Consider the following 27,970-nt stretch of genomic DNA (forward strand, 5'->3'; position numbering starts at 1 on the left):
TGTACTCCCAGATGTTCCCACAGATGTGGCCCTGGCCAAACAGCAACAGGCAGGCCGGCAACAGCTGGGCTTCGTCTCAGAAGTGGTTGGGGATCAGGCTAGTCAGCCCTACAACCAAAGCTCTAGCCACCATCCACCCCCAGACCCCTACCCCGTGCCTCAGCAAAAAACCCTTGTGAATTCCAGCATTGTTTATTTGGGCCCAAGATGTCAGGTATGGGGCAATTTCATACTACCTCATTTCCACAGGAACCAAAGTAACGCTGTTGTTCCCAGATGTGAATTAGTAAGCTAAATTCAAAAGTAGAATTGGCATCTCCAAATAGTAAGGTAAAAATGCTTGCGTATCAAAGTTGTGATTAAAAAAATATAAAGTTAAACCCATAGAAGGAAATGGCAATCCTGAGAACTGCCCTGAAATGTCAGCCTCAGACTTCATCTAAATCTTGTAAGCAGGTAAACCCTGAGGAGGCCAGCGCCCCTCAGAGGAGTTGGGGGGGGTGGGTGGCAATGGGGTGAACTGTGAGCCTGCCTGGCTTCCATTCGGGCCAACCTCTGTAGTGCCTCTGGCAGTGTGTCAAGCCCCTGCCGGGGAAGGCAGGAAAAAAACATGGGGTACAGTCACTGCAGAGCTGAGACACAGCGCAAGGCCAAGCCCTGCAGCCAGGGCTCTGTGGGAAAGGCTGGCCCCAACCGGCATTTCCCAGCTTTGTGGTGGCTCTGAAAAAGTGGGGGGCCTCCTGCCCATCTGGGCACTGCTAAGGCCATGCAGCAAGGTCTGGGGGCCAAGCCTGTGGTCACTACAGACCAACAGTTCTCAGTGTCTGAAGATGAGAGCTGGTCCCAGAGTCTTGAGCCAGTGATGGGAGGTGGGGAAGGAAGGCTGGGTCAGGTCCCAGGGACAGGCCTCTGGGACCAGCTCTGGCCCTTCTGAGCTGGGGCCCAGCACTCAGCAGAAGCCAGGACGAGGGGCAGACAGAGCGTGGGAGTGGTGTCCCTGTAGGCAGGCAGGCACGAGTCAGGGACCACGGCGGGCTGCTAGGACAGCATGGACTGCTGCACCGCCTTCTGCAGCGACTGCCGTGTCACCAGCAGGCGCACCACCTCCTCCGAGCGCTTGGTGAGCCGCTTCCGGGCTTGGTCGTGCGTGACCATGGTCATGTCCCAGCCATTCACCTGGCCCAAGGAGAAAATACAGCCTACCTCAGTTCTCTGCCCTCCGGGATCTGGAAGCAGGATGGGCTTTGGGGTCCTGGGTCACCCAAGCAGGCTCCCAAGCTGATGTCTCTGGGCTAGGGGATGCCAAGTACCACAAGTTAAGGCACACAGAGGAGAGTCAGCTCCCTCTGGGAGCAAGACCAGCATATGCTCCAGTTTCAGCTTCAGTGAATGTGCCAGGTGCCCCAGGAGGCAAGGGCAGCCCCTGACCCAAGTGCTTCAGACCCTGTGGCCCAAGCCTTGTTTTCCTCCTTTGGGACATGTGTTACCTGCATAATCTTGTCTCCAATCTGCAGCCCGGCAATTTCAGCAGGGCCTCCTTCAGATACTCGTGTGACATAAATGCCCTGGAAAGAGACAGCTCAGGTCAAGCCCCAGTGTCACTGGACTGGCCCCTTATGCAGAGAGCAAAGCTCAGCATGGCAAACTACCAGCCATCCAGCTGACTGCACCAAGTCTGCCCCCAGTACAAGCTGTGCCAAGACAGGGCTGCCCCACCACGCTCTGGCCCAGCTGCTGGCCTCTTCCTGTTCCTCCTGGGCTCTGTCTGAGTGAGTCTTCCTAGGCCTGGGAGGTCTACTCCTCACCCTCATCCCTACTTATCATTTCTTAAACCTTCTTAAGGACTGTTTGGAAGACAGAGTTCTGCTCCTTCCATGAAGGCCCTGGAAGCAGAGACCCACCATCTCAGGCCTTTGTCCCCAGTGGAAAGGTCCCAGGACCCTGGTCCCCCTCACCTTGTCTGTCTTATCTTCTGAGAACGGATTCTGGGAGGGATCCTGGTCAATTCCACCTCCAATGCTGAAGCCCAGTATTAAGTTCTCACCTTGACGCAGCTTGTGAATTTCAACTCTTTGCTGGCAAAGGAAAAAATGAGTTGGGGGCAGGTGGGTGTGTGGACAATGAATCTGGTCTGTGTCCAGCAGCAGCCTCAGGCTGCTGGGCCAGCTCAGAGCCATGCCAAGGGGTGGAGCCCAGGGCCCTCTGCAGGATTCCAGCTGGTCACTACCCTGGGAGACTGGGGGGGTGGGGTGGGGAGATTGAGACTCAGAACTCAGCCACAACAACCCACCTACGCAACTTTCTGTCCTAGCTTCTGTCCCCTTGCTGTTAGTCTCAGGCACCAGCCTTAGTCAACATGTACTCTAAGTCCCTCCTGGTCCAAGAGCCAGGATGCTGTGGCTGCTATAGATGGGGGGCCTGTGTCCCAGGGGAGGGACCACACAGGGCAGAAGGGGTCTGGCTCTGAAAAAAAAAAAAAAATGCAGGTACCTTGCTGAGGCAGCTCATTGCTGAGCCAACCCTGTCAAGGGCCAGACTAGAGATGCTCCAGAAAAGCAGAGAAGTTCAAACTTGCACAGAAAGGAGAGGAAGGGCTGTCCTGGCCAAGGGACAGGAGCAGAGGCTTAAAGGTGCTATGGATACATGTCCATGAGATAAGTGTACACTATAGGACTGGAACTGGGAGGTGAGGTGAGGTGAGGCTGGGGCCAGGTCAGAAAGAATGTGGAATGCGGGCCCAAGAGGCTGGCCCTGAGGGAGGGGGTTTCTCCATAAGCCCCAGACCGTGCTCTTGTGCAGTGTACGAGGCAGAAGAGGGTTCCCGAGCTCTCCCACCATACTCTGGGACTGTGGTCCCCAAACCGCTAGGCTCCTTTCAAAGCCCTCAGCAGGCACCCTCCAATCACCACAGCGTAGGGGCTAGACCAGATCACCCCACCCCAAAAGTGGAGTTTTAACAGGAAGAAGGAAAAAAACCAAAGTGACTTGATCTGGACCTGAAGAGCTTCAAACCAGGCCTTGAAAGGAATGACAGGAGTTTGGACACCTGACTTTGATTCTGGGCCCACTAGAGCTGTCAGGAGTTCAGGAATAAGGTTGGTCATGGTCAGGTTTGATGCTAGAATGACCACTTGGGCAGTCAGGAGGGGAATGGATATCTTCCAGTGGTGGGATGTGGAGGCCAGGTAACATGACTACTTGGAAAGTGAGATCAACAGACTTGAGGACTGCTTGTGGTGGAGAGGAGTCAAGGGAAGCACTCAGCCAAGTGGCCTGGCTGAACACAAAAATCTCTCAGCTGGGAACACTGAAGGAGAAGCATTTTGGAGTGCCAGGAGCCACCCAGGCAAGTGTCCAGAAGGCAAACGGACCTATGGAGCCAGAGTTCAGAGGAGAAGCCAAAATGGTTTTAACATTCCCAAAATATTAACTACATGGGATAAGGCAGAGACTAGAGAGGAAGCCTCCCCTACCTCATCCCCAATCCAAAACAAGACGGAGAGGCCAGGCCCCACCCATCACATTCAGACACGTTCCTAGTGTTAACAAGAATTGGGAGGGCACGGTCTTAACAGTTCTGAGGAAGGCCCAAGGTCCTGCCAGGACAGAAGAGAGGGGAAGCAGGAAGTGTGACCCCTGAAGCCCACTAGACCTAAGTCCTTGTGCCCCAAAGTGTGAACTCCTCCAGGCCTGTTCCACCTCTTCCAACACACACCTTTGCATACCTCTGACCCTCAAGATCAGAAGGGACACCCTTGGGCTGGAAGACAAGGCCCTGTCACTGACTTACTAGATGAGATCAGGCAGGTTACTGCCCTTTTCTTGTGCCGTCCCTACACACCCCCCCCTTTTTTTTCCCCCCATCTAAGAAGCAAACCTGGTTTTCTCTTTGAAGCAGCTAGGGATCTAGAAAAGCAAGGTTGGTGCAGTCAAGGTGAAGCGTAGGACAGCTGTCCGCAGGTCCAGAAATATTTCTTACTAGCTCAGGCCAGAGCTGGTTCTCTAAGCCCAACCTCACATGCCACTTTACTCAGTGGCTTCACACCCTGTCAGCGCCTGACTCCCCTGCACACCCATCTGAGATACTGCCGCCAGTCCCGTGGCCTCAGGTCTGGGCCTTCCATCTGACCCAATGCCCGCCCAGCAGGCATTTCTTCTCAGAGATCTGGGTTCTTCCTGAGGGCTTCCTTTAGGGCTGGATGTGAACAGACCTCTCTCTGGAACTCAGTTTCCCCACCTCTGCCTCGGAGTTTGCCTCCAGGCCCCATTCAGCTTTGGCACTGGCGTCTAACGTCCCAGTCTCTCTTCTTCCCTTTGCCTATTCTAACAGCATTTGGTTCCCCAGATAAGCCCATGAGGGCGAGCCAGGGGCCTGCGCTAGCCCCAAAGGGTCTGGCCTCTTCAGGCCCCCAAGTGCCAGGCGGGGAACGGGAAACGTGGACTTTGCCCCAAGGGCTGGGGAGCCAGTAAAAGTTTGGAGCAGGAGCGAGCCAGCTGCGTGCGCCTTCACTCTGGAGCGGGCGGCGCTAGGTCCGAGCAAGCAAGGCTGGACGGGAGGGATAAGGGACTGCTATTAAGGCCCCGGCCACCTCCACCCCACAAATCTCCCTCTGGGCGGCGGCGGCGTCTCCTGCAGGGGAGGAAACACTTCCTCATTCCAGAGGCTGCGAGTCACGGACGTCGGGGCTGGCGCCAGCCCCCCACAGCTGCCCAGCTGGGGACTCGGGCCCTGGAAGGGGGCGCTCTCCCGATACACAAACAGCTGGGGACCTTCTCCTCAGTCCTTCCCGCCCCTGCCAGCTGGATGGAGTCCAACGAGGCGGCGGTCGTGCGCGGGGTCTGGTCGCGATTCAGGGTGTTCCGGGGGCGCCTGGGTCCCAGCCATCTCTGTTACCTGGCTGGGGAAGACCGCGGTCCCGCTGGGACAGAGCCGGGACCGGAGCCCTGGCCGCCGGTTTGCAACAGCCCTGGGTTCAACGCTTCGTCAACCTGTTTGGGGTGTCAGTCTTCCTATCTGCAAAGTGGGAGCAAGCCAAGACCAAGAGGAGCCCGCGAGCGCACTCACCACCACGGCGGTGACCGGCTGGCCCGGGATGTAGGACATCTCGACCCCAATCTGGAAACGAGGCGCAGCTCAGTGAAGCCCGCAGCGAAAATCCCAGCAGCCGCGCCCTCCCTGGTTAACAAAGGCACCCCGACTCGGGCCGCCCCTTCATGAATAGTTAACAAAGCCCCAGCCAGTCACCGGTCGCAGCTCTGTTCGGCTTTCGGAAGTCCCGGTGCGTGCGTAGAAAGGCCGGGAGGGGAGGGAGCGTAGTAAAGCGCAAGGGGAGGGCGCCCGCGGCGCACGCGTCAGGGGGCGGGAGCGAGGTTTTGGCGCATGCGCAGCGTGGGCCCTCCCAGCACCCTCCCGCGCAAGATGGCGGTGGTGGGTTCCGTGCCGCTGGCCGTCTGAAGGAACGTGAAGTGTCTGTGTCTGCCGCCGTGTTGCAGGTAACTGGGTGAGCCTGGGTGGACCGGCCCGAGCCCTCAGCCTTCTCTGCGTCTTTTGAAGGTCCGAGATCCAGGAATGGTGCGAGGTCTTGGAAGTCCCGGGGGGAGGGGCGGCGTGAACGTAACTCGCCAGGCTCCCGGGGCCACTTATAACTTGGTTTCCTCCGCAGCTCCGCGACAAAACAGAGGCTGAGCCCCGGCGAGTGCGATGGCCGCTGTGGTGGCCAAGCGGGAAGGGCCGCCGTTCATCAGCGAGGCAGCGGTGCGAGGCAACGCCGCCGTCCTGGATTACTGCCGGACCTCAGTGTCAGCACTGTCGGGAGCCACGGCCGGCATCCTCGGCCTCACCGGCCTTTACGGCTTCATCTTCTACCTGCTTGCCTCCATCCTGCTCTCCCTGCTCTTAATTCTCAAAGCGGGAAGGAGGTGGAACAAATACTTTAAGTCACGAAGACCCCTTTTTACAGGAGGTCTCATCGGAGGCCTCTTCACCTACGTCCTGTTCTGGACGTTCCTCTATGGCATGGTGCACGTCTACTGAATGGGGGCAGGGATGACTTTTTTAAAAAAACAGATTGGGAGGACTGTCGCCAGAAATTAACACCGTGTAAACTTAGTTTTTAAATTGTTGAATTCGCTGCTTGTTCTGTAATGTTATAATTTATATCTGAAGACGAAGAGCCTGTAATATTCTTCAGATTAAATGAAGCGTGAGACACTTCGTGGAGTATTTTCCTACCTTAACTCATACCCCATGTCTGCCATGGGTGCAAAACGCCGTTTTGACTCCTGGAGAGCTGGGGCTGGGTCTTAGCCTTCTGTGATTTCCTTGCATTTGCACATAGGCCATCCAGAGAGGGCCCAAGTAAAGAGAATTTACTGTTAACATCCTAAAAACTAGTAACAGTTAATATTAAGAGGTTCTTACATGCCAAGCATTGTGCCTTGTACCTTTTACACCCATTATCTCCTTTAATTCTAGCAGTATCCTTATGGGGTAGATATTATTTACACTCATTGATGAATCTGAGGCTCAGGTTAAATATACCTCTGCCATAAGAGGCACAGCTAGAAAGAGAGCCAGGTTTGAAATACAGGTCTTTTAATCGCCCTTGCTGTACTGGCTGAGTGTACCTTTTCAAATCCCAGCCGTCCCTCTCAGTAACCACTGCTTTCGGGTATGAATTTCATTTCCATTTTAAATACATTCAAGTTCTTTCCTAGAATATGTCTTATGGAGATTAAATAGAAGGCATTTAAGCTAAATTTTGGGCTTGTTTAGACTGTACTGTAATGCTTCTGTGTGTTAATCCGTGACCCCTTCTTGTCAGGGGGGTATCTTTGAAAAAAGTACATACATTTGAGAAATACACATTGCGTTAGAGTTACAGTAGTGAACATGTTGCTCGTGGAATTTGTAGTCTGACTGGGAAGACCAGTATTACCTAATTTCACAAATATTTTAATTATGATAAGCTGTGAAGAGAGAACATAAGAGCCCGAAACTGAGCCCAGCTTGGTGAGTGGGGATCAGTAAAGTCTTTGAGGGGCACATGAGTGGCTCAGTTGGTTACGTGTCTGACTTGATTTCAGCTCAGGTCATGATCTCAGGGATGCGGGTTGGAGCCCTGCCTCAGGATAGGAGTTCAGCAGGGAATCTGCTTCTCTCCCTCTCTCTGCCCCCCTCCCTAGCACATGTCCTCAAGCTCTGTCTTTCAAAATAAATAAATCTTAAAAAAAAAAAAAATGTATTCTTTGAGGAAATTACATTTGAGGCCTCAAAGTTGAGTAACAATAACAAGTATGAAGAAGGGGCTACTTTCAAGAAAGCACGTGTGTGAGGACCACTGGGCAGGAAGGAATTTGGCCTGTATCTGGAGAGTTAGAGAAGAGACCAGGACTAGTACTTGGACCAGATCATGGAAGGCTACAGTGGAAATTTTGGCCTCCTTGATCCACAGAGCAATTGGGGAAAGCCTTTGGAAGTTTTAGCCAGAAGTGATGTGATCACATTTGGGTTTTTTCAAAAGAATCAGTTTCAAATCAGAAGAGGATCTGAGCTTGAATCCAAGTCCCCTTTTACAGACAGTATATGGCCCATGGCCAGTAACAGAGATGGATCTGGAACCCAGGCCCGAATCCTTTGGGGTTCTGGACCACATGCTTGCATACGAAGGGAGGAAACAAGGGAGGCCACAGCCTTGCCTCCCTCACCGAGTGACCTCCGAACCCTTTCTCAGATCACCACTGAAGAGGCTCACAGGCATGGTTTGCATACTCACCCTTCTCAACCTCCTTGTCCTCTCAGGGCTTTTCTCTGCATGGAAAGGGGAAGTTCATTCCTGATACGGAATAAAGAGGCAGTCCTACTGGATTAGGGGAAGGGGGGTTGGTGGTGCAGAATAAGTGAGCTAATTTACTTAACCATTTCTCTATCACTAGGCAGGTTGTTTGAAATGTTCACTGTTACAAAAAGTACTGCAGAGAATATCTTTATATCATTTTGAGGCAACTTAATAAACTCCTAAAACAAGATGACTTGATTCCAAATGCTTTCCAGAGTTTTATCAGATTACAGTCATTGAATGAAAAAGTACCAGTTTTATGGTGCCTTCCTAGCCTTTTAATGTTTGTTCATAAGAGTTTCCTTACTTCCATTTGAATTTCTTTGTAAGACAATAGGGAACATAATCTGTTGCTCACTGATTGTTTCTGTGTCTGCCTCTTTTGGTCTCACTTTCTCCTTACATTTTCCTCTAAAACACAGGGTGACCAAGAAGATATGGAGGGGGGAAAAAACAGGATACATTAAAGTTAAAACCTTTTATTGTTTTATAACCAAATAAAAATATCAGAATACATTTATAGGGCAGGTCCCAGACAATGGTTGCCATCTTTCCTCCTTTAATTGTGTGCACCGGCCTAAGGGAAAACAAACAGCCTGAAGAATGGTGTGCCTTTTGAAGAGACAGTACTCTAGGGTCCACTGGAGAGTATGCTCTGAGGAAAGCTGCATCACTTGGGTGGAGGAGGATGGATAGCAATCACGTGGAGCCCCTTTTCAAACATGCAAGATACCATTCCAAGTGGGGTGACTTAGGGACTCTGCAGGGCAATGTAGTCCTTAGCTGGGGTGCTCAGATACCTGGGGGAAGTCATGACCCCCCTTTATAGCACTGAGAAAGGAAGAACTGGGGGGTGGTGGGAGCAAAGAGGCAGCCATGACTGGTCAGTCCTGGTGACCCCTGCGTCAGGAGTAGAGGACACTTGGCTCTTTAATGGCTGGTCCCCTTGATAGTAGCACCCAGTTTACAAATCCTGTTGGCCAGCATCATGGCACTCCCAAGGCATGGAATTAATCATTAGGAAAATACCAGGTTGATGGTTTTAGGCCAGGGCCTGAATGTAGCCATAGATGGTTCAGGTGATCCTGTAATGTCAGCATGGAAAGGAGCTCTGGAGAGGCTGGTATGCTCATCTTCCTGGTGAGGCAACTGGTGCCCTGAAGGAAATGGGCTTTCCCAAGCGGGGCTCAGGTTCTCACTTCACTGCCCAACTGAAAGCCAGTTTCTATAAGATTAATGAGCCTCCCACTCATGCACCGAGATTATGCAAAAAAAAGGGGGGTGCTGTGCCAAAGCAAGGAAACTGTCAGTGTGCAACACTATCCAGAAGCTGGAATGGGGTCACTGGGGGCTTTTCTGAGCACGGGACCCATGATGTGTAGGGGAGGCCACCTGGAAAGTGTGGCTGGACTGGAAGCTAAGTCCTCTGTGACAGTGTACTTTAATGGGGCAACCCTTAAAATTAAAGTCAGTTGATCGAAAGAAAGCCTCATAAAACCAGATTCAGTCACACTGTCTCCATCCAGTTCCTCAGTTACTCCTTCTCATGTCAAGGTGTTTATTTTACACGTGTGGTTCCCCATCACCTAGTTAGAGTGCTTTCAGATTTTAGCTTATATGTCACTTCCTTGGGGAAACCTCTGGCTATCCCTTACTGAAAATTCAGTTTGAGATCAGAGGCGTGACCATTGATTAAGGTTCACCTCCTCCTAGACTGTAAGCACTTGGGCAGGGACGGTTTTTGTGTTTCTCACAACTGTGTCACCAGATTTAGTCCAACACCTGACATTATGGATTGAATGAATACTATAGGGAGCTATTTTCATCCCAGTGTAAGACAAATAGTACAACTTTCCCCTCAGTTATGATGTGGCTGCTGCAAAGCAATTCTAAAAACAGGTTCAAAGAAACCAGACTAACTCCTAGCAGCCATGACGCCTCCCCTTTTTACTTCCTCCCAAACATAAAAGTAACACACTAGATTATCAAGCGCTAGGATGTGCCTTAGTGAGGAAGCGAACACCACAGTGGATCACCCAGATTTTTCACTTTCTATTCAGAGAGCAAGTGGGCTTGTTGACAGGTTACCAACCCAGAATGAGAGAGCTGCTTGCCCTACAAGGAGCAAGCTTCCTGTTTGGGGGACCATGCTTCTTTGCCCCCGTGGCACAGCTTCTTGCAAGTCCCTCTGACCTCTCCAAAGGCCCCGGTGGCAGGATGCGTCCCCCCTCCTCTGTGTGCAGAGGAGAACCAAACGCTTCTGACTTGAGGGAGGCCCCGAGGGAGCACATCCAAAGAGGGTGCTCTCTAGTGTCCGGGTAGCTGTGCAAACAGCACCGCAGGCCTTTGCTACTGAGCGATCAACAACAGCAAGTGATGAGTTCTAGGTTGGGCTTACAGAGGGACTCTAGACGCTGGGAGAGGGAGAATTGAGCTAGCCGACTCCCCAGCCCGGTACTTAAGTGACCTCCACCGTGTCCCTTTCTGACAGAGGAGACTCGGTCTGATGTCGCAGGTATCAGGAAAAGTTCATTTCCTGAGTGAGGGCACAAGTAACCAGGGAGATGCTCAGCAAAACAGGAGAGCCTCTTGGAATGGGTAACACAGGCTGCCTTGGGGAACAGGGATGGGAGGGAAGTTTTTCACTGTCTGTAGTCTTTTGTACCTTTTAGTTTTTGAATCGTATACCTAGTCAAAATATTTTAACTTAAATACATTGAGCTTGCCACTTTCCTCGGGGTGGGAGCGGGGTGGAATCCTCTTACTCTGAAAGTGCAATGTGTGTCAGTCTGACCTAGAAATTGGCACCACCTGTCAAAGCTGGCCTTCTCCTCCCTTGGAACCAGGCAGTGTCTATCTCTACCCAGTGCTCTCAAACAGTAATGCTCACACGAATCCCCTAGGAATCCCGCTGAAACACAGGTTCTGATGTAGGACAAGGGAGGGGCCAGCGACTGCCATTTCCAACAAGCCCCCCCGGGGATGCCACTGGTCCGTGGGCCACACTTGAAGTAGTGGGGCTGTACAGCCACTGGGGGGGGGGGAAGCAGCAGGGTTCTGCAGCATGGGGGTGGATGGAGTAGGGTGGGAAGGAGAGGCAGGGGTGAGGGCCGAGGGCCTCCCTATTAACAACAGCTTCCACCTGCCAAGTGGGAGCTCTTCAGACCCAGCCTTTGAGGAGAAAGTGAGGGAAGCCACGTAGGGACACGCAGCCGCACAGAACTGCAAGAGACAAATGACACAGGCAGATGATCTCCCATTTGGGAGACACTATGCCCAAAGCTTTCTGAGACTGGGCGGGAAGACTGGAGCAGAGGCCTCCCTGCCTCCCCTTCCCCACCTTGGCTGGAAGCCCTCAGAGGCTGCCTCTCCCCTCAAGGGTCAGCTGCCTTCTTACATGTCCAGTCCTTTCCTGGTTGCCTCTTTGGCCACCTTTAAGTTTTATCCCTGAGGGCACGGCCAAATGTCCCCTTGGATGTTGGCCGAAGTCTTTCTCTGAGGAGCCACCATTCTCGACGAGGATTTGTGAAAGTCTCAGCTAGAGGCTGGAGGAAGGCCTGGGTGGCTGAGGCTGACTGTGATGTCTATTGGCTCTGGAGGGAATGACACATGGGCTCGCCTCCCTGAGGGCCAGGTCAGCGTCTCATTTAAGCATCTCTTGGATAGGGCAGAGGGAATAGCAAATAATGTGCATCGTGTGAATGAATGAATGAATGAATGAACTAGGTTCTCAGAAAAATGAAAACACTCTAGTACCACCCAAGCCTGGGCCTTCCCCCACATGCCTCTCCAAGGCCTCCTCTTGTAGATCTGAGCCACTCAGGCCACTAGGAGGCTCCCTTACCCCAGCCACACGCAACACACGCAACAAAAAGCTCCGTAGCAGGGTCCGGAAGTGCCAAGAGATGGCCGTGCCTGGAAGCCCCTGTCCCATGCAGACACAAAGACCATTTTCAGTCCAGAGCTGCAGGCGGTTCGGCCCCAACATCTTCATCCAGTCTGCTCTCCGCCAGCACCGCTGGCTACGCCTCCACGGTCCGCAGGTTCTGTAGGGGCTCCACACTCACCTCTCCGTTGCCCAGGTGGCCAGACCTGTGGGGGGGGGCACACAGAGGACAACTGGGAACCCTGTGACCAGGGACGGCCGCCCTAAAGGCAGAGCCCCCCACAGCAGCCTCTCCCGGGGCAGCACGGCGGAGACAGCATTCACAGAGAGGGCAGGGAGGCGGAGCCCCTGGCCACAGCCCAGACACGTGCGCACGCTCGGGCTGCGGTCTCCGGAGCTGTACCAGCAACGAGCAGCAGCCACGATGGTGGCACCCGGAGGGCACCCAGAGCCTCCCACAGCAACAGGCAAGGAAGGCATCTGAGGAACGGGGGAAGGGGGCGCCTGATAAGGCAGAAAACCGTAATGCAGAAGAACTGGAATCTAGGGACATACAGCTTGCGTTCAAATCCCAGCTCTGCCATTTATTAGCTGTGTGACTTGAGCAAGTTATTTCATCTTTCTTGCCTCCATCTCCTCATCAGTCGGATCGGGACTATTAGTGTCCACTTCATTACATTGCTGAAACAAGTTCATACATACAAAGAGCTCGGAGACGTGCCAGGCAGAGTAAGCCTCAGTGAACGGTAGAACTGCTGTTGTCTTAATGCTGGGGTAGCATAGCAAGCAGGCTGCTTCGTGGTGACTTAGGGGCATGGGGGAAGTAACAGACAAAATGGAGGGGCTACAGCACCCCCTCCCCACAAAGTCCAGCGTGGATGGGCTCTCCAGGGTCCTGGACATCCTGCCTGGTAGCCAGGTCACCCTGGAGCAGGGAGCAAAGGAGAGGGCTAAGCTGTCTCTGCAAGGCTCATTCTCAGGTCCTCTCCCTGCAGCCCTCACCTGGCGGGCTCAAGGAGCTGCTGGCTCGTGCAGCCATTTCCCTTCTGGCTGCCACCTCCGTGACGCGCCTCAGGCTGCTCGGCGTCCTCTGCCTCTGGGGTCCCGCCCTGCTGCGAGGACTCCGCAAGCCCAGGGAGGACCCGTAGGATTCTGGGCAGGACAGGACCCAGTTAACCCCGGCCTGCAAAGGCCAGCGGGCGGCGGGGGGAGCACCCCTCTTCCTCCAGCAGCTCACGGTGGGGCGGGGGGTGCGATGAGGGCTCCATCAGGGTCAGGGCTAAGGGCTCAGCCTGACTCAGGCCTGGTTCAATCCGGGGAATGAGGCATTGGGGTGGGGTACAGGGAGTGCCCAGGTGCCCATCTGGAGCCCACCATCTGCATTCCCCCTTCTGGTCCCAGCTCCTCCAGAATAGCTGGGCCAGAGCCCCCCTTCCCCTTCCTATCTGCCCACAAGCATCAGGATTTCCCACTTCCACAGTGCTCTGCTGCTGTGAATACACACATCGCACAGCACCAAGCTCAGGGCCCAGAAGAGCCTGGAAATAGACCCCCCACAGTAAAAAACAAGGAATCCGTCTTTTTCTTCCCTTACCACTCCAGCTTCCCTCAACCCCAGTCCACAAGGACTACCATATCCAAGAATCCTAAAGTGTAAGTGCTAGAGGGCTCGCAGAGAGAGAAACTGAGGCCCAAGGAAGCCTGGGACTTGTCCGAAGTCACATGGCAGGCAGTGGCAGAGTCAGGCCTGGAAGCTAAGTCTCCTGCCAGTGGCCTAGGCAGGCCTTTTGTGCTGCCAGCTCTTCTGGCAGCAGCCGGTTCTGTAAAGCGTGTTCTCAAAACAGTCCACCTTCTGCGGCCCTTCCAGGGGAGCTCCCAGTGCTTCAGCCCTGCCTCCCTCCACACCCCAAGCACCACCATCCAACCAGGGTAAAGTTTCTAGGCCAGGGGCGGGGTGGGGGGGGAGGCTGATCAAGGGGGCCCCACAAAGGCGGAGGAAGCGTCACTGACCTCACTTCCTCGTACTTCTTGTCCCGGTAAAAGTGGCTCTTCTTGATGAAGTAGATGAGTACCAGGTCACAGAAGAAAGCCCCCTGCAGCAAAAGGGTTGGGGTTCCTGACTCAGAACCCTAGACTTCCAGACCACCCTGCTACTTGACACATAGTACATCCTGTCTGATCTTGCACTAACCCTTAAGGGGCATCATTGTCCCCAACTAACGGAGGAGGAAACTGCGCTCAGCAAGAGGCACCTTTGTCAAAGGCCACCAAGCTAGTCCACGGTAGAGCCAAAGTTAGCCTGGGGCCCATCTGCTCTATCAGGCCAAGCACCCCCTGCACTACCCTGACCCCCTTCAATCATGTCTTCGGTGAATGTCTGCTGAGCACTCACCATGTGCCAGGAGCTTCACTGGGATGCAGGAAGATTAAGACAATGAGACCCTGTGGGGACTGTCCCTCTGGTGCAGGCGACGAGCATGTAAATTATGACAGTGACATATCCTATGATGAGGACAGGAGCAAGGAAGCAGAGAGAAGACAGGACTTTACTCAACCTGGGGACGGATATCTGGGCTGTCTTGAGGGTTGAATGGAGTTTATACAAGGCAAAAAAAAAAAAAAGAAGAAGAAGAAGAAGAAGAAGAAGAAGAAGAAGAAGAAGAAGAAGAAGAAGAAAGAAAAGAGAAGAGAAGAAGAGCAGAGGGGAAGGGAGGAGAGGAGAGGAAAAGAGAAAAGAAAAAAAAGAAAAAGAAAAAACAAAACAAAACCAAACACAAGCAAGCCCAGGAAGGGCATGGCACAGGTAGCAAAGGAAATTCCACAGGGCCTGTGTCGCAAAGGGAGACACACTTCTGGAGAGGTGGGATGGGATCAGCTGGTAGATTTTTTTCACAATGCCTTTGAAGCCTTGGTCCTAATCCCTTAGGCAAAGACACTGAAGGGCCTTGAACAGGGGCAGGACACAGTCAGAACTGTGGCATTTTAGAAATTTAGGTTGGCCCCTTCGCTAGTCACTGTTAAGAGGTGGGTTGGAGGGGATCTGAAGAACAAGGCTGACAGGGGTGATCAAGGAAAGATGGATGAGGACAGAGCTAACCAGATGGACCCCCCTGCCCCCACCCGCTCCGTTCACAGGAGCCTCAGACCAGAGCGCATGCTGCAAATGCCCGTCTCCTCCACCAGAGGGCCACTCCACCCGCAGCCCCGAGGGGAGGGGATGTGTCCTGCAGCGCTGAGGAGGGGGTGAGGGGGTTGGGGGCTGTGGCACCGGCTCATAGCTGAACCCCGGCCTCTGACTCTGGGTACTGCACGACTCTTCCCCCTCCCCACCGAGATGCCCAAAATGTTATTCATCACTTCCTTGTTCCACAGAGAACAGCCCTCCCCCTAACCCAGCATCTACACCACTTTTCCCATTACCTTTATTTCACAGGTATGGGCCCACGCCCTTGTGTTCTGACTTACCCACAGCATAAGGAAGTAATGACTGACAGTGGTCCCGCTCTAGAAAGTCACAGAAGCAAACGTGCAGGGCTCCCTAACAACGGTTGTTTGCAGGAAAGAGGAATCACTGGGGACTCACTTCCATCTACCACCTCTCAGGAGAATGGCCTCGTTGCATCCTGTTACTCACTGATACTGTTACACAGTTCCCCTGGTCTCAGTAAAAAGTCCACCCTAGGTCCTGCCAGAAGCCTCCCACAGGGCAGAGAGGGCAGAGAGGACGAGGCTGCCAGAAACCTTAAAAAGGAGCTCCCTGGGATGGGCACGAGCCACTCACTGACAGCTCCCACGTCTTTAAAAAAAACTTCCAGAAGAACGAGGGGGCATGACAAGAGATTCGGAGGCAACCTTTGCCTACCCTCCAGCAACTCCTTCCTCTCCTGTGAGCCCCTCTGGGCCCAGCTGAAGGGACAGACCCGAGGAAGGGCTACAGCCCAACTTCCCTGCTGCGCAGCTTTCAGCCCTGTGACTTTAAACTGGCGGCGATTTTGTTCCCCAAGGCGACAGGCAATTTCTGGAGTCATTTTTGGTTGTCGCAACTGGGGAAGAAGGGTTTAGCGAGACAGGTATCTAGTGCGATGTGTTAAAGATCCTACGGTGTGCGCAGAGGCCCTACGAGAAAGAATTATCTGGCCCAAAATGTCAGCAGAGCCACAGCCGAGCAATGCTGTATATAGCTGGGTCCTGCCTCCTTTTAGCAGCAGTAGAGATGAGGCTTCGGAAGTTCAGGGACTGACCTAGGATCCCAGGGAAGCCCAGCCCCATCCCCAGCTGCAGAGCTCCAGGCACATGTCTCTCTGGCTCCGGACATGGACACTTAGGCAGTCGCTGCCACCGGGGGGCTGCTGGCAGGTCCCAGAAAGCCTGACCTGCATCCCACCGACCTCGCCTGCTCTTGTTCTCTTGGAAGCATCAGGACAGCACCTCCCGAGCAGTTCCCCCCTACCCCCCCAGTGCTCAGAGGGGAAAGGTGAAGGGGGGAGTACTCACAGCACCCATGAGCGCCACCCCGGAGCCGATGTTGATGATCGTGGGGATGATGCTGAACTTCCCTGCCTGTGGTGCAGACACACACAGCAGGTGAACACGGACGGGTGGCCAGTCGGCTTCCTAGGGACCCAACATGCCCCCGCCGGCCCTGCCCAGCCTCAGGATGCCAGATACGCCGCACACACCTTGCCATTCACCATCACATCAAAGCGGATCCCATAGGCTTTCATCAGGGTGCGGAACTCCACTCCAGCTCCATCTCGGTAATATTTGGCAAACCTAGGGGAGACCTTCCCTGCTTGGCAACACCTACGTGGCTGCTTTGGAGATTTATAAGCACCCCCCAAGACCCTGGGGGAGGTTATAGACCCACTTGCTAACACACAGTAAAGATTCATCCAGATCTTTGAAATCCTTACAGATATTCCCTAAGGCAAGGGCTTTCCCATTATATGCTGGACCAACCCAGGGCCACCAAAGCACTGAGGGAGGTGGCCCGGCTAAGAAGCCAAGCCTCAGCTTCCTGGTGAGCCCACAGGGTGACAGAAACTTCTCTCCACTCCCAGCGATGCTCCCACCTGTCATCCCTCACCTCTCCTCAGCTCTTTCTCCTTATACCTCCCACTCTAATATCCACCCCCAGTAAGGGGTGTCAGAGTGCTGGCACCCAGAAGAGGACAAAATGTGGACAGGGTAACAGGACAGTAAGTCTAGCCCCAGTTACCTGAAATTGTACCCAGAGGAAATTGAGTTTTCTGAAAATTTGTTGTCCAGACGGCTAAAGGAATAGTGAGGGTTGCATTCAGAAGGAGCTTTATCAAGATCACAATCCCATTCAATCTGAATTCCTATCACACCACCCTGATGAAGAGACAAGAATCAGTGCACAGGACTTTGTGGAGGTGGACGGAAGGCACAGACCAGGTCCTCACAGGGAGCTGGACAAGACGGGGAAAGTACTCAGGCCAAGGGTCAGCCCCCCTGGAGCATCCTTCCAGGAAGAAGGTGGAAGTTCCAGGGTCCTAACCCCCCCTTTGGAGTGGCTGAGAAAACCACGTCACCAAGAGCGCCCAATCCCAGAACCCCCGTTTCATGCTTCTATGAGCGAGCACCTACAATGGAAGGGGCACCTCACACAAGAGCCGGGATGTGCCAACGGGGCTCCTTCTGGCTCAATTTCAGCAGATGCCCCAAAGACTGAGAACCAAACAGCAGGTGCACAGCATGTCTCCCACTGAGTGCCTGAGTTCTGACAGGCGGTGCGTCATAGCTAATTCTGAAGACAGTGAGTCCTTGGGGCAGGGGACTTTGCCCATCCCACCCCATGGGTCCCCCTGTTCACCACCCTCTTCGTGATAGAGCCCAGACCCAGAGCTCTTAGGCCCCCAGGCCCCCAGGCACGGCTCCCTGAGTGCACACCACCCACCTGCAGGGCTATCTCCTGGAAGTTGCTCCCCGTCCAGCTGACCACAGACCCCAGTCGGAAGATGGGGCAGTAGGGGTTCTTGGGGCCAAACTGACAGGACTTCAGGAAAGCTCGGTCTTTGGTGTCCAGCACATTGGTCCTGCATGGAGGCCATGAACAGACAATGAAATGAAGCTGAGACTGGCCATTCCCATGCCGGAGACAGCCTGACCCAGGAATCGCTGCGCCTCTACCTGGCCCAGGCTAAGTCCCTGACTTTAGCCTCGACCCAAGTGCTGACTCCTCCCCCTCAGCACCCCCCAACAACCTATTGCATTCAAGGACCGAACCCCACTCCCAGAGCAAGGGGAAGCAGTGCTCCGGCATCACCCAGTGGTTCACTCACACACGGATGTCACACACCACGCACACAGGCCCATGCACAGGGACAAGGAGGCAGGACGCAGGCCCTGGATCCCCAGTAACCGAGTCCCACGTACTTGGAGAAGTTGAACTTGGGGAAACGAATGAAGTTCTTTATGTAAACGGTGAAGTCTTCAGCCTTGCCCAGGAGTGGCTTCCTGAAAACGAAGCCAGGACAGCCTGTCCAGGAGGCCCTGCCCCAGCTCCCTCTGTATATCCCCCAGGCCTGTGGCAGGTCTGAGGCCTGCCTGCTCCCTGGATCCCCTGGAGCCTTTGTCAAGGACCATTAATTTGCAGTGGTCCTAGGGCTTTGCAGGGTGTCCTCAGAAAGAGGATCTCAGAGTAAACATGTCTCCACCATCGGGCTGCAACCCACTCACTGCCCAGGTAGCTCTCAGGGTCCTGAGGCCAGAGCCACTCACGCTGGCCTGGACTTTGTCTCCACTGGGCACCAGGCGAAGATCTCACAGGTGCCCCTCTGCATGCTCCCCACCCGGAGGCAGCGGCCAGTCTTCACTCCTGCGGGATTGGAACAGAGACAATGCTAGAAGTCTCCCGGCTCCGTCCCCCACTTTGCTCCCAGCCCTGGCCATTCCAGGCCTCACCGTTTCCAGCTACAACAGGCTCCCCAGGAGGACAGTCCCTGTCTGTGTAGCACCAGGCATCCGGAATGCTTTCACTCTGCCAGAAAGAAAGGGCACCGGGGTGGAAGAATTGCCCTCAGGTGCCCCAGTTCAGAACCAGGTCCCGCCCCAGGAATTAGGACAGGGGTTCCTCCCCTGGGGGGCCACACACCCTTTGAGAACCTGCCTCCCCCCCAAACAATGCAGGGACATGCTGTGGTACACACATCCCCTGGGGCACTTGGACGGGGTAGAAACCCCTGCTTCAGGAGAGGGGCAGACCCCCAACCACTGCTGGACGCTCTTCCACCCCCTCCCCCACTTTCTGCAGCACATCAAACCTCAGCACAGGTGTCCTGCCGCTGGTTGGGGGTCACGATCAAGTTGGTGACCACGAAGAAGACGTTCTCTCCCTGAGGAGCCAGAGAGGAGTTGAGGGACATCCTCCTGCCCTCTTGGGGACCCTCCTTCCCAGGGCTTCCTGGCAGGGGTTGCGTCTCCGCATGGGTGTTGAGGACAACGGGGCCACAAAATCAGTGGATCCTACCTATGTCCCCACTGACTTTGAAGTCTCTGAGTAGACATCCTTAGGTAAGTCCCTTTCAGGCCCACAATCCCAAACCGCCCTCTCCACAAATTCCTATTCTGACCTCAGTCCCTGGGATCCCAGCCCAGATCTGGGAGAAGAGGCCCAGACAGGGTGGCCAAGGCCCTGGCCCAGGCCCATTGTGACCCAGCCAGGGAGCCATTCTCAAGGGCAGCCAGTGGCTAATACAAGGAAGGGGTTCTCTGTGCCAGGTCACTCTGACTCACACTGACCTGAACGTTCTTGGAGCCCCATTTGGTTTCTACAGGCTCAGGGTTTATTGGGAAGGGCGTGGTCCCATAGGCACAGTCAAGGAGGGCAGGGGGTCGGTGTGGTCGGGATATGGGCAGGGTCTCCACCTGCAAACCCTGGCAGCTGTCCTGGGCCAAGGGAGTCCCTAGTTACTTGAGCAGCTTCCTATGTGACCCTCCCCGAGCCAGGCCTGCTAGCCCAAGCCCCAGTCCTATGTGGGACTCAGACCTGGGGTGGGATGACGTAGTCGGCAACATCCCAAAGCCGCTCCCCGAGCTCAGATGTGTTGGTGAAGGTCACACCCTTGACCTTGGTGACAATGCTGCTCTGCAGGGAGGTGTCCGTGTCTTGGTAACCCTTCTTCACCAGGAACACCCAACTGCAGGGAAAGGGGCGACAGGTGGGCATCAGCCTCATTGCTGTCCTCAGGGAATTTTCCCCAGGGGCTTCACCTTTTCCACCAGCTCCTGGGTCATAACTCAACTGCTGCCTAAAACATGGTTCTGCAAGCAGCAGAGGTGACAAGCAATCCCAGAACAGGGAGACAGCTGCTTCCAGGGCCTGAGGCCCCGAAGATGGCCAAGGCTGGGCCAAAACCTGCTCACCCATGCACCGGTGATGTGACCTCAGGAAAAGCAATGAACTCCGGGAGTTAACACAGTGGTAGCAGTGCCTCCTTCCAGGGGTGTGAGGACAGTTAAAGGAGATGGCACATAGCTTGAAACTATTCACCGAGAGACCTCAGACAAATCCAAACTAAGGGGCTTCTACAAAATGACAGTACAAATCCTACATTCTTTGACACCCAAAACACATGCAATAAAAAAAAAATAGATAAGCGGAACTTCATCAAAATTAAAAATTTTTGTGCATCAAAGGACACTATCAAGAAAGTGAAAAGATAACACACAGAATGGACAAAAATATCTGCAAATCATATGGTCAGGGTCTAGTACCCAGAATATATAAAGAACTCCTACAACTCAACAATGAAAAAGACAAATAACCCAATTTAAAAAAACCCAAGGATTTGAGTCGACATTTCTCCAAAGAAGACATACAGACGGCCAGCCAATAAGCCCATGAAAAGATGCTCAACATCGTGAGTCAGCACGGAAATGAGGATCAGAACCACAATGCGATATTACTTCACACTGAAGATGGCTGCAATTAAAAAACAAAAACACACAAAAAAGGAAAACAAGAAGTGTTGGTGAGGATGCGGAGAAATTGGGACTCACTGATAGGAATGTAAAATAGTGCAGCTGCTGTAGCTGACCCAGCAACTTCCTGCCAAAATATATACCCAAGAGAGCTAAAAACATATACCCACACAAAAACGTGTACGTGAATGTTCTTAGCAATCTTATTCGTGACAGCCAAAAAGTAGAAACAGTCCAAATGCCTGACAACAGATGAATGGATAAACAACATGTGGGTATTATTCAGCTATAAACGGAATCAAGTACCGATTCATGCCATAACATGGATAAACCTTGAAAACATTATGAGAAGAAGCCAGACCAAAAAAAGACCACATGTCATATGATTTGATTTATACGAACTGTCCAGAAGAGGTAAATCTATAGAGACAAAAAGTACATTAGTGGTCGCCAAGGGATGGGGGTAGGGGAGGATTCCTACTGACTGCTAATAGATATGGGTTTCTTTTGGGGATGATTGGAAATGTTCTGAAATAAGATAGTGGTGATAGTTGTACGACATTTTGAATGTATAAAAACCGCTGAACTGTATAATTTTAAATAGTTGAAATGGTGAATTACATACTAGGCGAATTTTACTTCAATTAAAAAGTTGTAATAAAATAAAAATCCTGTACTTTCCAAAACACATCAGTGTCGTGAAATACAAAGACAGTCTCAGGTACAATTAAAGATTAAAGGAAACTAAGAAGACTGAATGAATGAATGCAAGGCAGGAGTTCAGATTTTTCTTTTTTTTTTTTTGCTATTAAAGGTAATTATTAGAGCAATTCACAAGAGGTCCATAGGTTAGAAAATAATATTGTTTCAATGTTAGTTACCTGATTTTCATAGCTGTACTTGGTTAAATGAAAGAATTCCTTGGTTTTAAGAAATATGCACTGAAGTCTTTAGTAGTAAAAGGGCATAATGTTTGCAACTTACTTCTTTTAAAAAAAAGAGCTGTTTATTTATTTATTTATTTATTTATTTATTTATTTATTTATTTATTTGAGAGAGAGTACAAGTGGGGGCAGAAGCAGACCCCCGCTGACCCGGGAGCCCAACGTCAGGCCAGATCTCACACCCGGAGACCATGACCTGAGCCGGAATCAAGAGCCAGATGCTCAGCTGGCTGAGCCACCCAGGCGCCCCTGCAACTTCCTCTTTAACAGAAAAAAATTGCATATATGCATACACATCATGTGTATGTGGAGAAAGAAAGGGGAAAGGACAACACAAATGTAATAAAATGTTAACATCTGGGGAATCCAGGTGAAGGATGTTTTGAAAAGTTTGTATTACTCCTATAACTTTTCTGTAAGTCTCAAATTTTGTCGAAATATTTAAAAAAATTTTTTTTAATGAGATGGCACATGTAAATTGCTTAGCACAGTGAGTGCGGGGCCACGGAAGAGCTCAAAATGGGCTCTAACCAGCCTATTGTTGATGTTTACTGTTAAGGTTAGAAATCATCCAGGTTAACCCCCTGGGAAAGCTGAGAAAACAGAGGCCAGGAGAGGGCAGGAAGCTGCCTGCCTGAGGTCATGCAGGAGTGGCAGGGGTGCCCTGCACCTCCCAGTGTGCTGGTAAGGAGTCTTCATATGACAGGTGCCAACCAGGATGGACCCACCCTCTTCATCCCTGGGGCAGACTGCTACATCCTAGGCCCTAGACTCTCCTGTCCTCAAGGAAACCTGAGAGGCCTGTGACAATGAGCCCACCAGCCATTATACCAGGGACACACTGGGCCCAGGCTGGACAGAAACATTCAGCAAATGCCCAAGGAGCAACACGCATTCATTCATTCATTTCACACCTACTTCCTAAGCAGTTAGGTGATGCCAGGCCCTGCCTGCCTTCATGGTGTCCCCAAACTGGACGGGAGCCAGACAAGCAAACGATCCCTATGGAATATACCAGAGGAGTTTTTCAAGAACCTGGGTCTGAAGGACAAGTGGGCTTTAACCAAGTAGAGGAGTAAAGGCACACCCGGCTGAGGAAGGCATGCACAAAGGCCCCCAGGCGGAGGCATTCAGGTGCCTTAGAGATGAAGCTCCATGGGCACTTGGCCTCCTAGCGAGGTCAGGGTGGCCCTCTCAGGAGAAGCATCTGCACCTCCCCCAGCCAGGAAATAGGAGGGACTCAATGGCAGGCATTCACGGAGGCAGTAAAAGGCACACATCAGCCTCCTACTCATCTGGTGTCATTTCCTCCTTCCACCTGTTCCCTCCCTTCTTGGGGTGAGGGCTCTGGCCGGTGCTTGGCTGAGCAACTCCAAGGAGCTGCTCCCTCCCCTGATGGTGGGAGGGGGAAGAGGAGAGGCTGACGGTCCAGCTGGGTGCCGGGTTAAGGGCCTCTGGGCAGGACCTCTAGCTGGACACCAGAGAGGCCAGCCAGGGGTGGGGTGAGTTGACAGAAGGGAGCGCTGGGACATGCCAGGCTGAGGAGCTGCCCCAGCCAGGAGCTTGGCACATGAGCTCGGTGATTATAAATAACCCACTGGGTGCCCGGGCCTGCGGACCAGGGAGGCTCCAGCCCCCTGCATCTTTGCCCCGCCCCCCCCCATGGCCCTAACAGCCGGAGCTCAGGCCTGAAGGAATGAGCAGCCCACGGACAGCCTCATAAATGCGGAATGCTGAAGTCCCTGCCCGCATCTCATCACCTCCAGAGCCGGTGGGGAAACAGAGGGCTCCCTCTTCACCTGCCACCCTTACACCCAAGAGCCCCTTCCCAAGCCCCGGAACGCACATCCAGTTCCCTGCGGCCCGGAGCCTCCCCCACTCCCCGAGAGCGCCGGGAGAACTCACACCACCAGGTAGGTCAGGATGGAGACCTGCAGCAGCCGGTAGAGCAGGCCCACCTTCTTGTTCTTGGCGATGACATACTTCTCGGTCTTGTAGTCGAACAGCGACTGGGACAGCCCCTTGCAGCCCGCCTGCCCCATGGCGCGGTCTCACCTGCGCCTGCGGCCCGCGCGGCCACTCGGGTGCCGCATGGGAGCCTCTCGCCCCCTGCTCCCCGCCGGCCTCCCGCAGCTGGGCGCTGCGGCTCCCGGGGGCGCGGCCCCAACGCGCAGGGTCGCCGGGCGGGCGCGCAGGGCGGGGGGCGCGGGGAGCGCGCGGAGGCGCGGGCGGCTGCTGGCGAGGCCGAGGAAGCGGCGCTGGGGGCCGGGGCACAGGCATGGAGCGTGGCGGCGCCGGACTCAGCTGCGACCTTGCCGCCGCCTCCCCCTCTTCCTCCTCCCCTGACGATGACACGCCTACGAGGGCACTGCTGAGGCGCAGGGCCGCCCTGGAGGCCCCCCGGCCGGAAATCAGAAACCGGGCGCGGGAGGAGCGGGGGCGAGGAGATGAGAGTAGAACGGCCGCTTTTCAAGCAACCCCACTTTTTCTACTCCCAAAGCAATCCTGGGGTGGGGATTGAATAGATTGAATAAATGGGGAAACTGAGGCCAGGGGAGGCGGGACCAGCAGCACAGGAAATGCATCTGTAGGCAAGCACCCCGGATTTGATTTTTCCTGCTCTGGGGGTCCCTGATTCTCACTACACAGGCTGAGAGACTGGAGACTTGCCTGATCCAGGGCTCCTGTGTCGTCTGTGATGAAGTCGCTGAAAACCAGCCGCTCCCAGGGAGTCAGCTGCCAAGCGGGCCCCAGCGCCCGCAGCAGAAGATGTACCATACGGAGGACAGACAGATGGGCTGGGGGTGTGGAGATGCAGGCAGAATCACAAAGTATGCCTGGAGAGAGTTCAAACCGACTGTCTGAAATGTTCCCAGAGCAAAAGATGGCCTAATCCAGGGTGCTAAAACCGCGCCCCTCCTCACAACAGGTGAAATTGAGAGGGAGTGGGCCCTAGGATGAAGGAGGGCATCTCTGAGATCAGTTGTGGAACTCGGGTCGGCCACAGAGAGGCAGGCCACGCGTGTTTCTGCACCCCGCCATCTGACCAGAAGCAGTCCTGCTCCCCTCTCGACCCTGGCCTCCACACACCTAGAAGTTCCCTTCCCTGAACCACAGGCTCCAGGGGTTGGAAGCGTCCCAAAAGTTCACCAAGGTGACTCTTTCTAAAAGTATAACTACCGGGCAGTAGGTGCCCAGTTTTAGTGCACATGGGAGTCATCTGGAAGAAAAATGCAAATCCCTGTGCCCTGCCCCTGATATTTTTATTCCATAAGTCTAGGATGGGGTCTGGAGATCTGTATTTTGCTCTCAAACTGTCATTTGGGAAGCACAGATCTGTGCATCTTTTCATCAAATTCAAATGCCATTTCCTCAAAAGCTGTATTTTTTTAAAAAAGATTTTATTTATTTATTTGACAGAGACAGCCAGCAAGAGAGGGAACACAAGCAGGGGGAGTGGGAGAGGAGAGAGGAAGAAGCAGGCTCCCAGAGGAAGAGCCTGACATGGGGCTCGATCCCAGAACTCCGGGATCACGCCCTGAGCCGAAGGCAGACGCTTAACGACTGAGCCACCCAGGCGCCCCCAAAAGCTGTATTTTTATTACTACACCCCCAAAAGTGGCCCCCGCCCCAGTCACTTTCTATCCCACTACCCCTTCTTATTCCCTGAAAACACTTGTCGTTGTTGGATAGGATCTTGTTTACTTATTGACTGTGTCCCCCACTAAGACCATAAGCTCCGGGAGCATGGGGACCTTGCCTTTGGACATCTCTGTGTCCGATGCCCACTGCTGTATCTGCCATTTATTAGCTCAATGCATACTTGTCAAGTGAGTGAACAAACTCAGCCCTGATTTTTTAAACAGGGAGATTTGGAGCTGCCACCCTGTCCCAGTCATGACTGGGGACTTTAGAAGCTGATATCCTGGGGGGAAGGTTGGGAATTATCACCAGACCTCCCTTCCTCACTCTCCTACCAGTCTCTTCCTCAGCCCTCCTCTCACATGGCTCTCCAATACTCGGGGGAGAGGCAGCCTCAATGGAGTGACAACACACCTGTGAAGATTCCATCAACCTGAGCCCACGAGGAAAGCAGCCTTTCAAGGTCTCAAGATCTGGCCTGAAGAAGAGCTTGAGGCTGAAAAACACCGCCCCCAAAGGGCCACTTACCCTTGCATGCGCTGCGTCTAGAATGGTGCCACATTGGGTCTCTCCACTCCCCAAAGTGAGTTCCAGGCTTTGTGGCCTGGCCTGTTTGTTCTGCTGAGAGATCCCCAGAGACCCAGGCCTTCATTTCTCAGGTCATAGGGCAGAGCCTACAACTAGCCCCAGTCCAGGGCCCTCTCCCCTGTTCTTGCTTGCTCGGTCCTTTACTGAGTGCGTATTGTGTGCTGCTGCTAAGGCCGAGATGCAAGGGCCCCTGTCCTCTGCGTGGGGCTCACCCTAACTGCCACTTTGGCTGTAGAGAAGGGGCTCTGCTCTTATTCGCCCACCAGCGTGGGCAGCCCTTCCTGAAGCCCGCATGACTCAGCCAAGACCAGGCTGCAGTTTCTGACAGAACTGTTGTAAAGCTTTAGGGACCACATGAGGGAGGACTGGAGGGGAAAGGGTCACACTTGGGGTCAGGCCAGACCCCTCCTGTGGGTTCCCCCATAGCGCAGCTTCTTAGACTATTAGGTCCAGACCCATTAGTGGGTCACGATATCTACTTACTGGTTACAAAGAGCATATCTCCCCCCTCCAAAAAGAGAGAGAGAGAGAAATATCAGTATGCTTATTAAGGAAGTAAGAGTAGGCATAGTTTCATGAAACTGTTGTTTGCAGTATGAGTGTGTGCATATGATGTGGAATGTATTTCTTCCTGAGGTCATGGTCAAAACGCTGTGAAAAATGCTTCTGGAAAGCTGCGAACCCAAGTATCTGCAATCTACCTCCACATGGGAGGCCAGCCACCACCCCAAGTTCAGCTCAACACTCAATATACCTGAAGTGGGAGAAGGGCCCTATGCTTTTTACATTTCCATTATCATAAAATTCTAAGTGATGTTTCCAAAACTCAGATGTATTCTCCACTTAAAAGAAAAGTGCCTATTGCTTTTGAGTGACAGTTTCTACCTAACCCCATCTCCACAGTCTTAAGAGCCCCCAAGCACCCTGCTCCAGTATCTTCACAGCGAGGATGTCTCAGTGTGCAGCCCTTGCTCAGCCTTCTTCTAAATGCAGTACGTGTCTGGGCCAATTTAATCATCACAGCCCTAACACATACGTGGTTGGCACAATCATTATCCTTATGTTTCCCTAAGAGGCTAGATGTGTTTCTAGTAAGCATCTGAGCCAGAATTTGAATCCGGGTGTTCTGGCTCCCCAGCCCAAGCAATCATGTCCACTGTCGCCATGAGCACAGTGCTTTACAGTTTCCACATCAACTCACGGGACTCACTCTGTGATCCCAGCCGAGGTAACTCTCAATCCCATCACACATTTGATGGAAGAAGGTCCTAGGTCACCCGAGAAGCTAAAGTTAGTCCTAGGTCTCCCAGCCATCCCCTCAGGGCTCAGTCCTTTAGAACCTGTGGCTTCTCTGGATGACAGTTAGCGTGTAGCTCACACAGTGGCCCTGCCACTGTGGAGGGAGGCCACTGCCGAGGCCCAGTCGTGTAGGGCTCCTCAAAGGGCAACAAACTCTCTCGTGGTGCCACATCGGAGCGAGGGGTCAGTCAAGAGAATGGGCACCATCTGTGGGAGCTCCCACCGCTGCTGGGGCAGAGAGGACCCTGGCATGCCAAGAACTGAGTGTCTTGAAACTTCACTTCTTGGGTCGGGGTCAGGGTTGAATGGCCCGTCTTCAGAGTAGTCAAAAGCCCTCCTTGCCTCACCACCACATCCCTTCCCTCTGCTCTCTCAGAGAAGTCTACATGATGCTTCATTACAATGACTGCTGTCCACCTGAAGGAAGGATTGGCAGTGAGTGAATTCATCCGTTCTCATCTGGTTCACAAGACTTTGCCTGGCTGAATGACCTAAGGCACCAGCAATAAAGTGATGGGGAATTATAAAATGAATTTCTAATGGGCCTTTTTTCCTTTTATGTCATCTCACTTACTCCTAAGACCTGCCAACATTTTAAGCCTATTGTCCTGTGACCATCTTGGTCTGCTCTGGGTCCTGGGACAATCTCTAGTTAAAAATATGGTGGACCCTCAGGGTGCCTGGGCGGCTCAGCTGGATGAGCATCTGACTTAATTTTGCTCAGGTCATGATCTCCGGGCCCTGGGATTGAGCCCTGCGTCAGGCTCTGCGCTCAGCAGGGAGTCCGCTTGAGGATTCTGTCCCTCTCCCTACGTTCCTACCCCTGC

General features: G+C 53.3%; 3 protein-coding genes and 1 long non-coding RNA gene across 9 annotated transcripts; 2 read left to right on the forward strand and 2 right to left on the reverse strand.

Moving 5' to 3' along the window:
- Positions 1 to 173: 173 nt before the first annotated feature.
- TAX1BP3 (Tax1 binding protein 3) lies at positions 174 to 5,272 on the reverse strand. The gene is made up of 4 exons (XM_045773407.2): positions 5,066 to 5,272; positions 1,956 to 2,075; positions 1,488 to 1,565; positions 174 to 1,176 (listed from the first exon to the last, which is right to left on the reverse strand). Exons 1-4 carry the CDS (start codon positions 5,102 to 5,104, stop codon positions 1,039 to 1,041), a joined length of 375 nt encoding a protein of 124 aa, XP_045629363.1. The 5' UTR covers positions 5,105 to 5,272; the 3' UTR covers positions 174 to 1,038.
- A 64-nt stretch (positions 5,273 to 5,336) lies between these two features.
- On the forward strand, positions 5,337 to 6,214 carry EMC6 (ER membrane protein complex subunit 6). Its single transcript, XM_045773408.2, has 2 exons — positions 5,337 to 5,493; positions 5,664 to 6,214. The coding sequence occupies exon 2, from the start codon at positions 5,702 to 5,704 to the stop codon at positions 6,032 to 6,034; it is 333 nt and encodes a 110-aa protein (XP_045629364.1). The 5' UTR covers positions 5,337 to 5,493; positions 5,664 to 5,701; the 3' UTR covers positions 6,035 to 6,214.
- Positions 6,215 to 8,301: 2,087 nt separating this feature from the next.
- On the reverse strand, positions 8,302 to 24,196 carry P2RX5 (purinergic receptor P2X 5). Of its 5 annotated transcripts, XR_015721381.1 has the most exons (14): positions 23,520 to 24,196; positions 19,736 to 19,886; positions 19,011 to 19,082; positions 18,652 to 18,727; positions 18,469 to 18,565; positions 18,124 to 18,204; positions 17,645 to 17,783; positions 16,943 to 17,079; positions 16,404 to 16,497; positions 16,219 to 16,284; positions 13,735 to 13,817; positions 12,727 to 12,876; positions 12,280 to 12,405; positions 8,302 to 11,930 (listed from the first exon to the last, which is right to left on the reverse strand). XR_015721381.1 is itself a non-coding variant. In XM_087854688.1 (13 exons), exons 1-13 carry the CDS (start codon positions 23,654 to 23,656, stop codon positions 12,339 to 12,341), a joined length of 1,350 nt encoding a protein of 449 aa, XP_087710814.1. In that variant the 5' UTR covers positions 23,657 to 24,196; the 3' UTR covers positions 8,302 to 12,338. The 5 variants fall into 5 exon arrangements, 4 of the variants coding, with proteins under 4 accessions (XP_087710814.1, XP_087710815.1, XP_045629361.2 ...); XM_087854688.1 differs by having other exon boundaries at positions 8,302 to 12,405; XM_087854689.1 differs by lacking the exon at positions 12,280 to 12,405 and having other exon boundaries at positions 23,573 to 24,193.
- Positions 22,995 to 27,676, forward strand: LOC123776996 (uncharacterized). 2 transcript variants are annotated; one of them, XR_015721383.1, is made up of 3 exons: positions 22,995 to 23,527; positions 25,595 to 25,839; positions 26,481 to 27,513. It is a non-coding gene; the product is annotated as an uncharacterized LOC123776996 (long non-coding RNA). The 2 variants fall into 2 exon arrangements; XR_006775552.2 differs by lacking the exon at positions 26,481 to 27,513 and adding an exon at positions 27,520 to 27,676 and having other exon boundaries at positions 23,011 to 23,527.
- Positions 27,677 to 27,970: the final 294 nt, after the last annotated feature.

This window comes from Ursus americanus, chromosome 23, assembly GCF_024610735.1.
Source record: "Ursus americanus isolate L20-20 chromosome 23, mUrsAme1.1.p, whole genome shotgun sequence".
Classification (NCBI taxonomy): Eukaryota; Metazoa; Chordata; class Mammalia; order Carnivora; family Ursidae; genus Ursus; species Ursus americanus.

What these genes read in the sequence shown, in the direction of transcription:
- TAX1BP3 (XM_045773407.2), bottom strand. Translation starts at nt 5,104, where the DNA reads ATGTCCTACATCCCGGGCCAGCCGGTCACCGCCGTGGTG. An exon ending in AGCCGGTCACCGCCGTGGTG is followed by an intron (nt 2,076 to 5,065) that starts GTGAGTGCGCTC and finishes TTCCTTTGCCAG; the next exon opens with CAAAGAGTTGAAATTCACAA. An exon ending in CAGAAGATAAGACAGACAAG is followed by an intron (nt 1,566 to 1,955) that starts GTGAGGGGGACC and finishes GTCTCTTTCCAG; the next exon opens with GGCATTTATGTCACACGAGT.
- EMC6 (XM_045773408.2), top strand. Translation starts at nt 5,702, where the DNA reads ATGGCCGCTGTGGTGGCCAAGCGGGAAGGGCCGCCGTTCATCAGCGAG.
- P2RX5 (XM_045773405.2), bottom strand. Translation starts at nt 23,656, where the DNA reads ATGGGGCAGGCGGGCTGCAAGGGGCTGTCCCAGTCGCTGTTCGACTAC. An exon ending in ATCCTGACCTACCTGGTGGT is followed by an intron (nt 19,887 to 23,519) that starts GTGAGTTCTCCC and finishes CTTTCCCTGCAG; the next exon opens with TTGGGTGTTCCTGGTGAAGA. An exon ending in ACTACGTCATCCCACCCCAG is followed by an intron (nt 19,083 to 19,735) that starts GTCTGAGTCCCA and finishes CTGGCTCCTCAG; the next exon opens with GGAGAGAACGTCTTCTTCGT.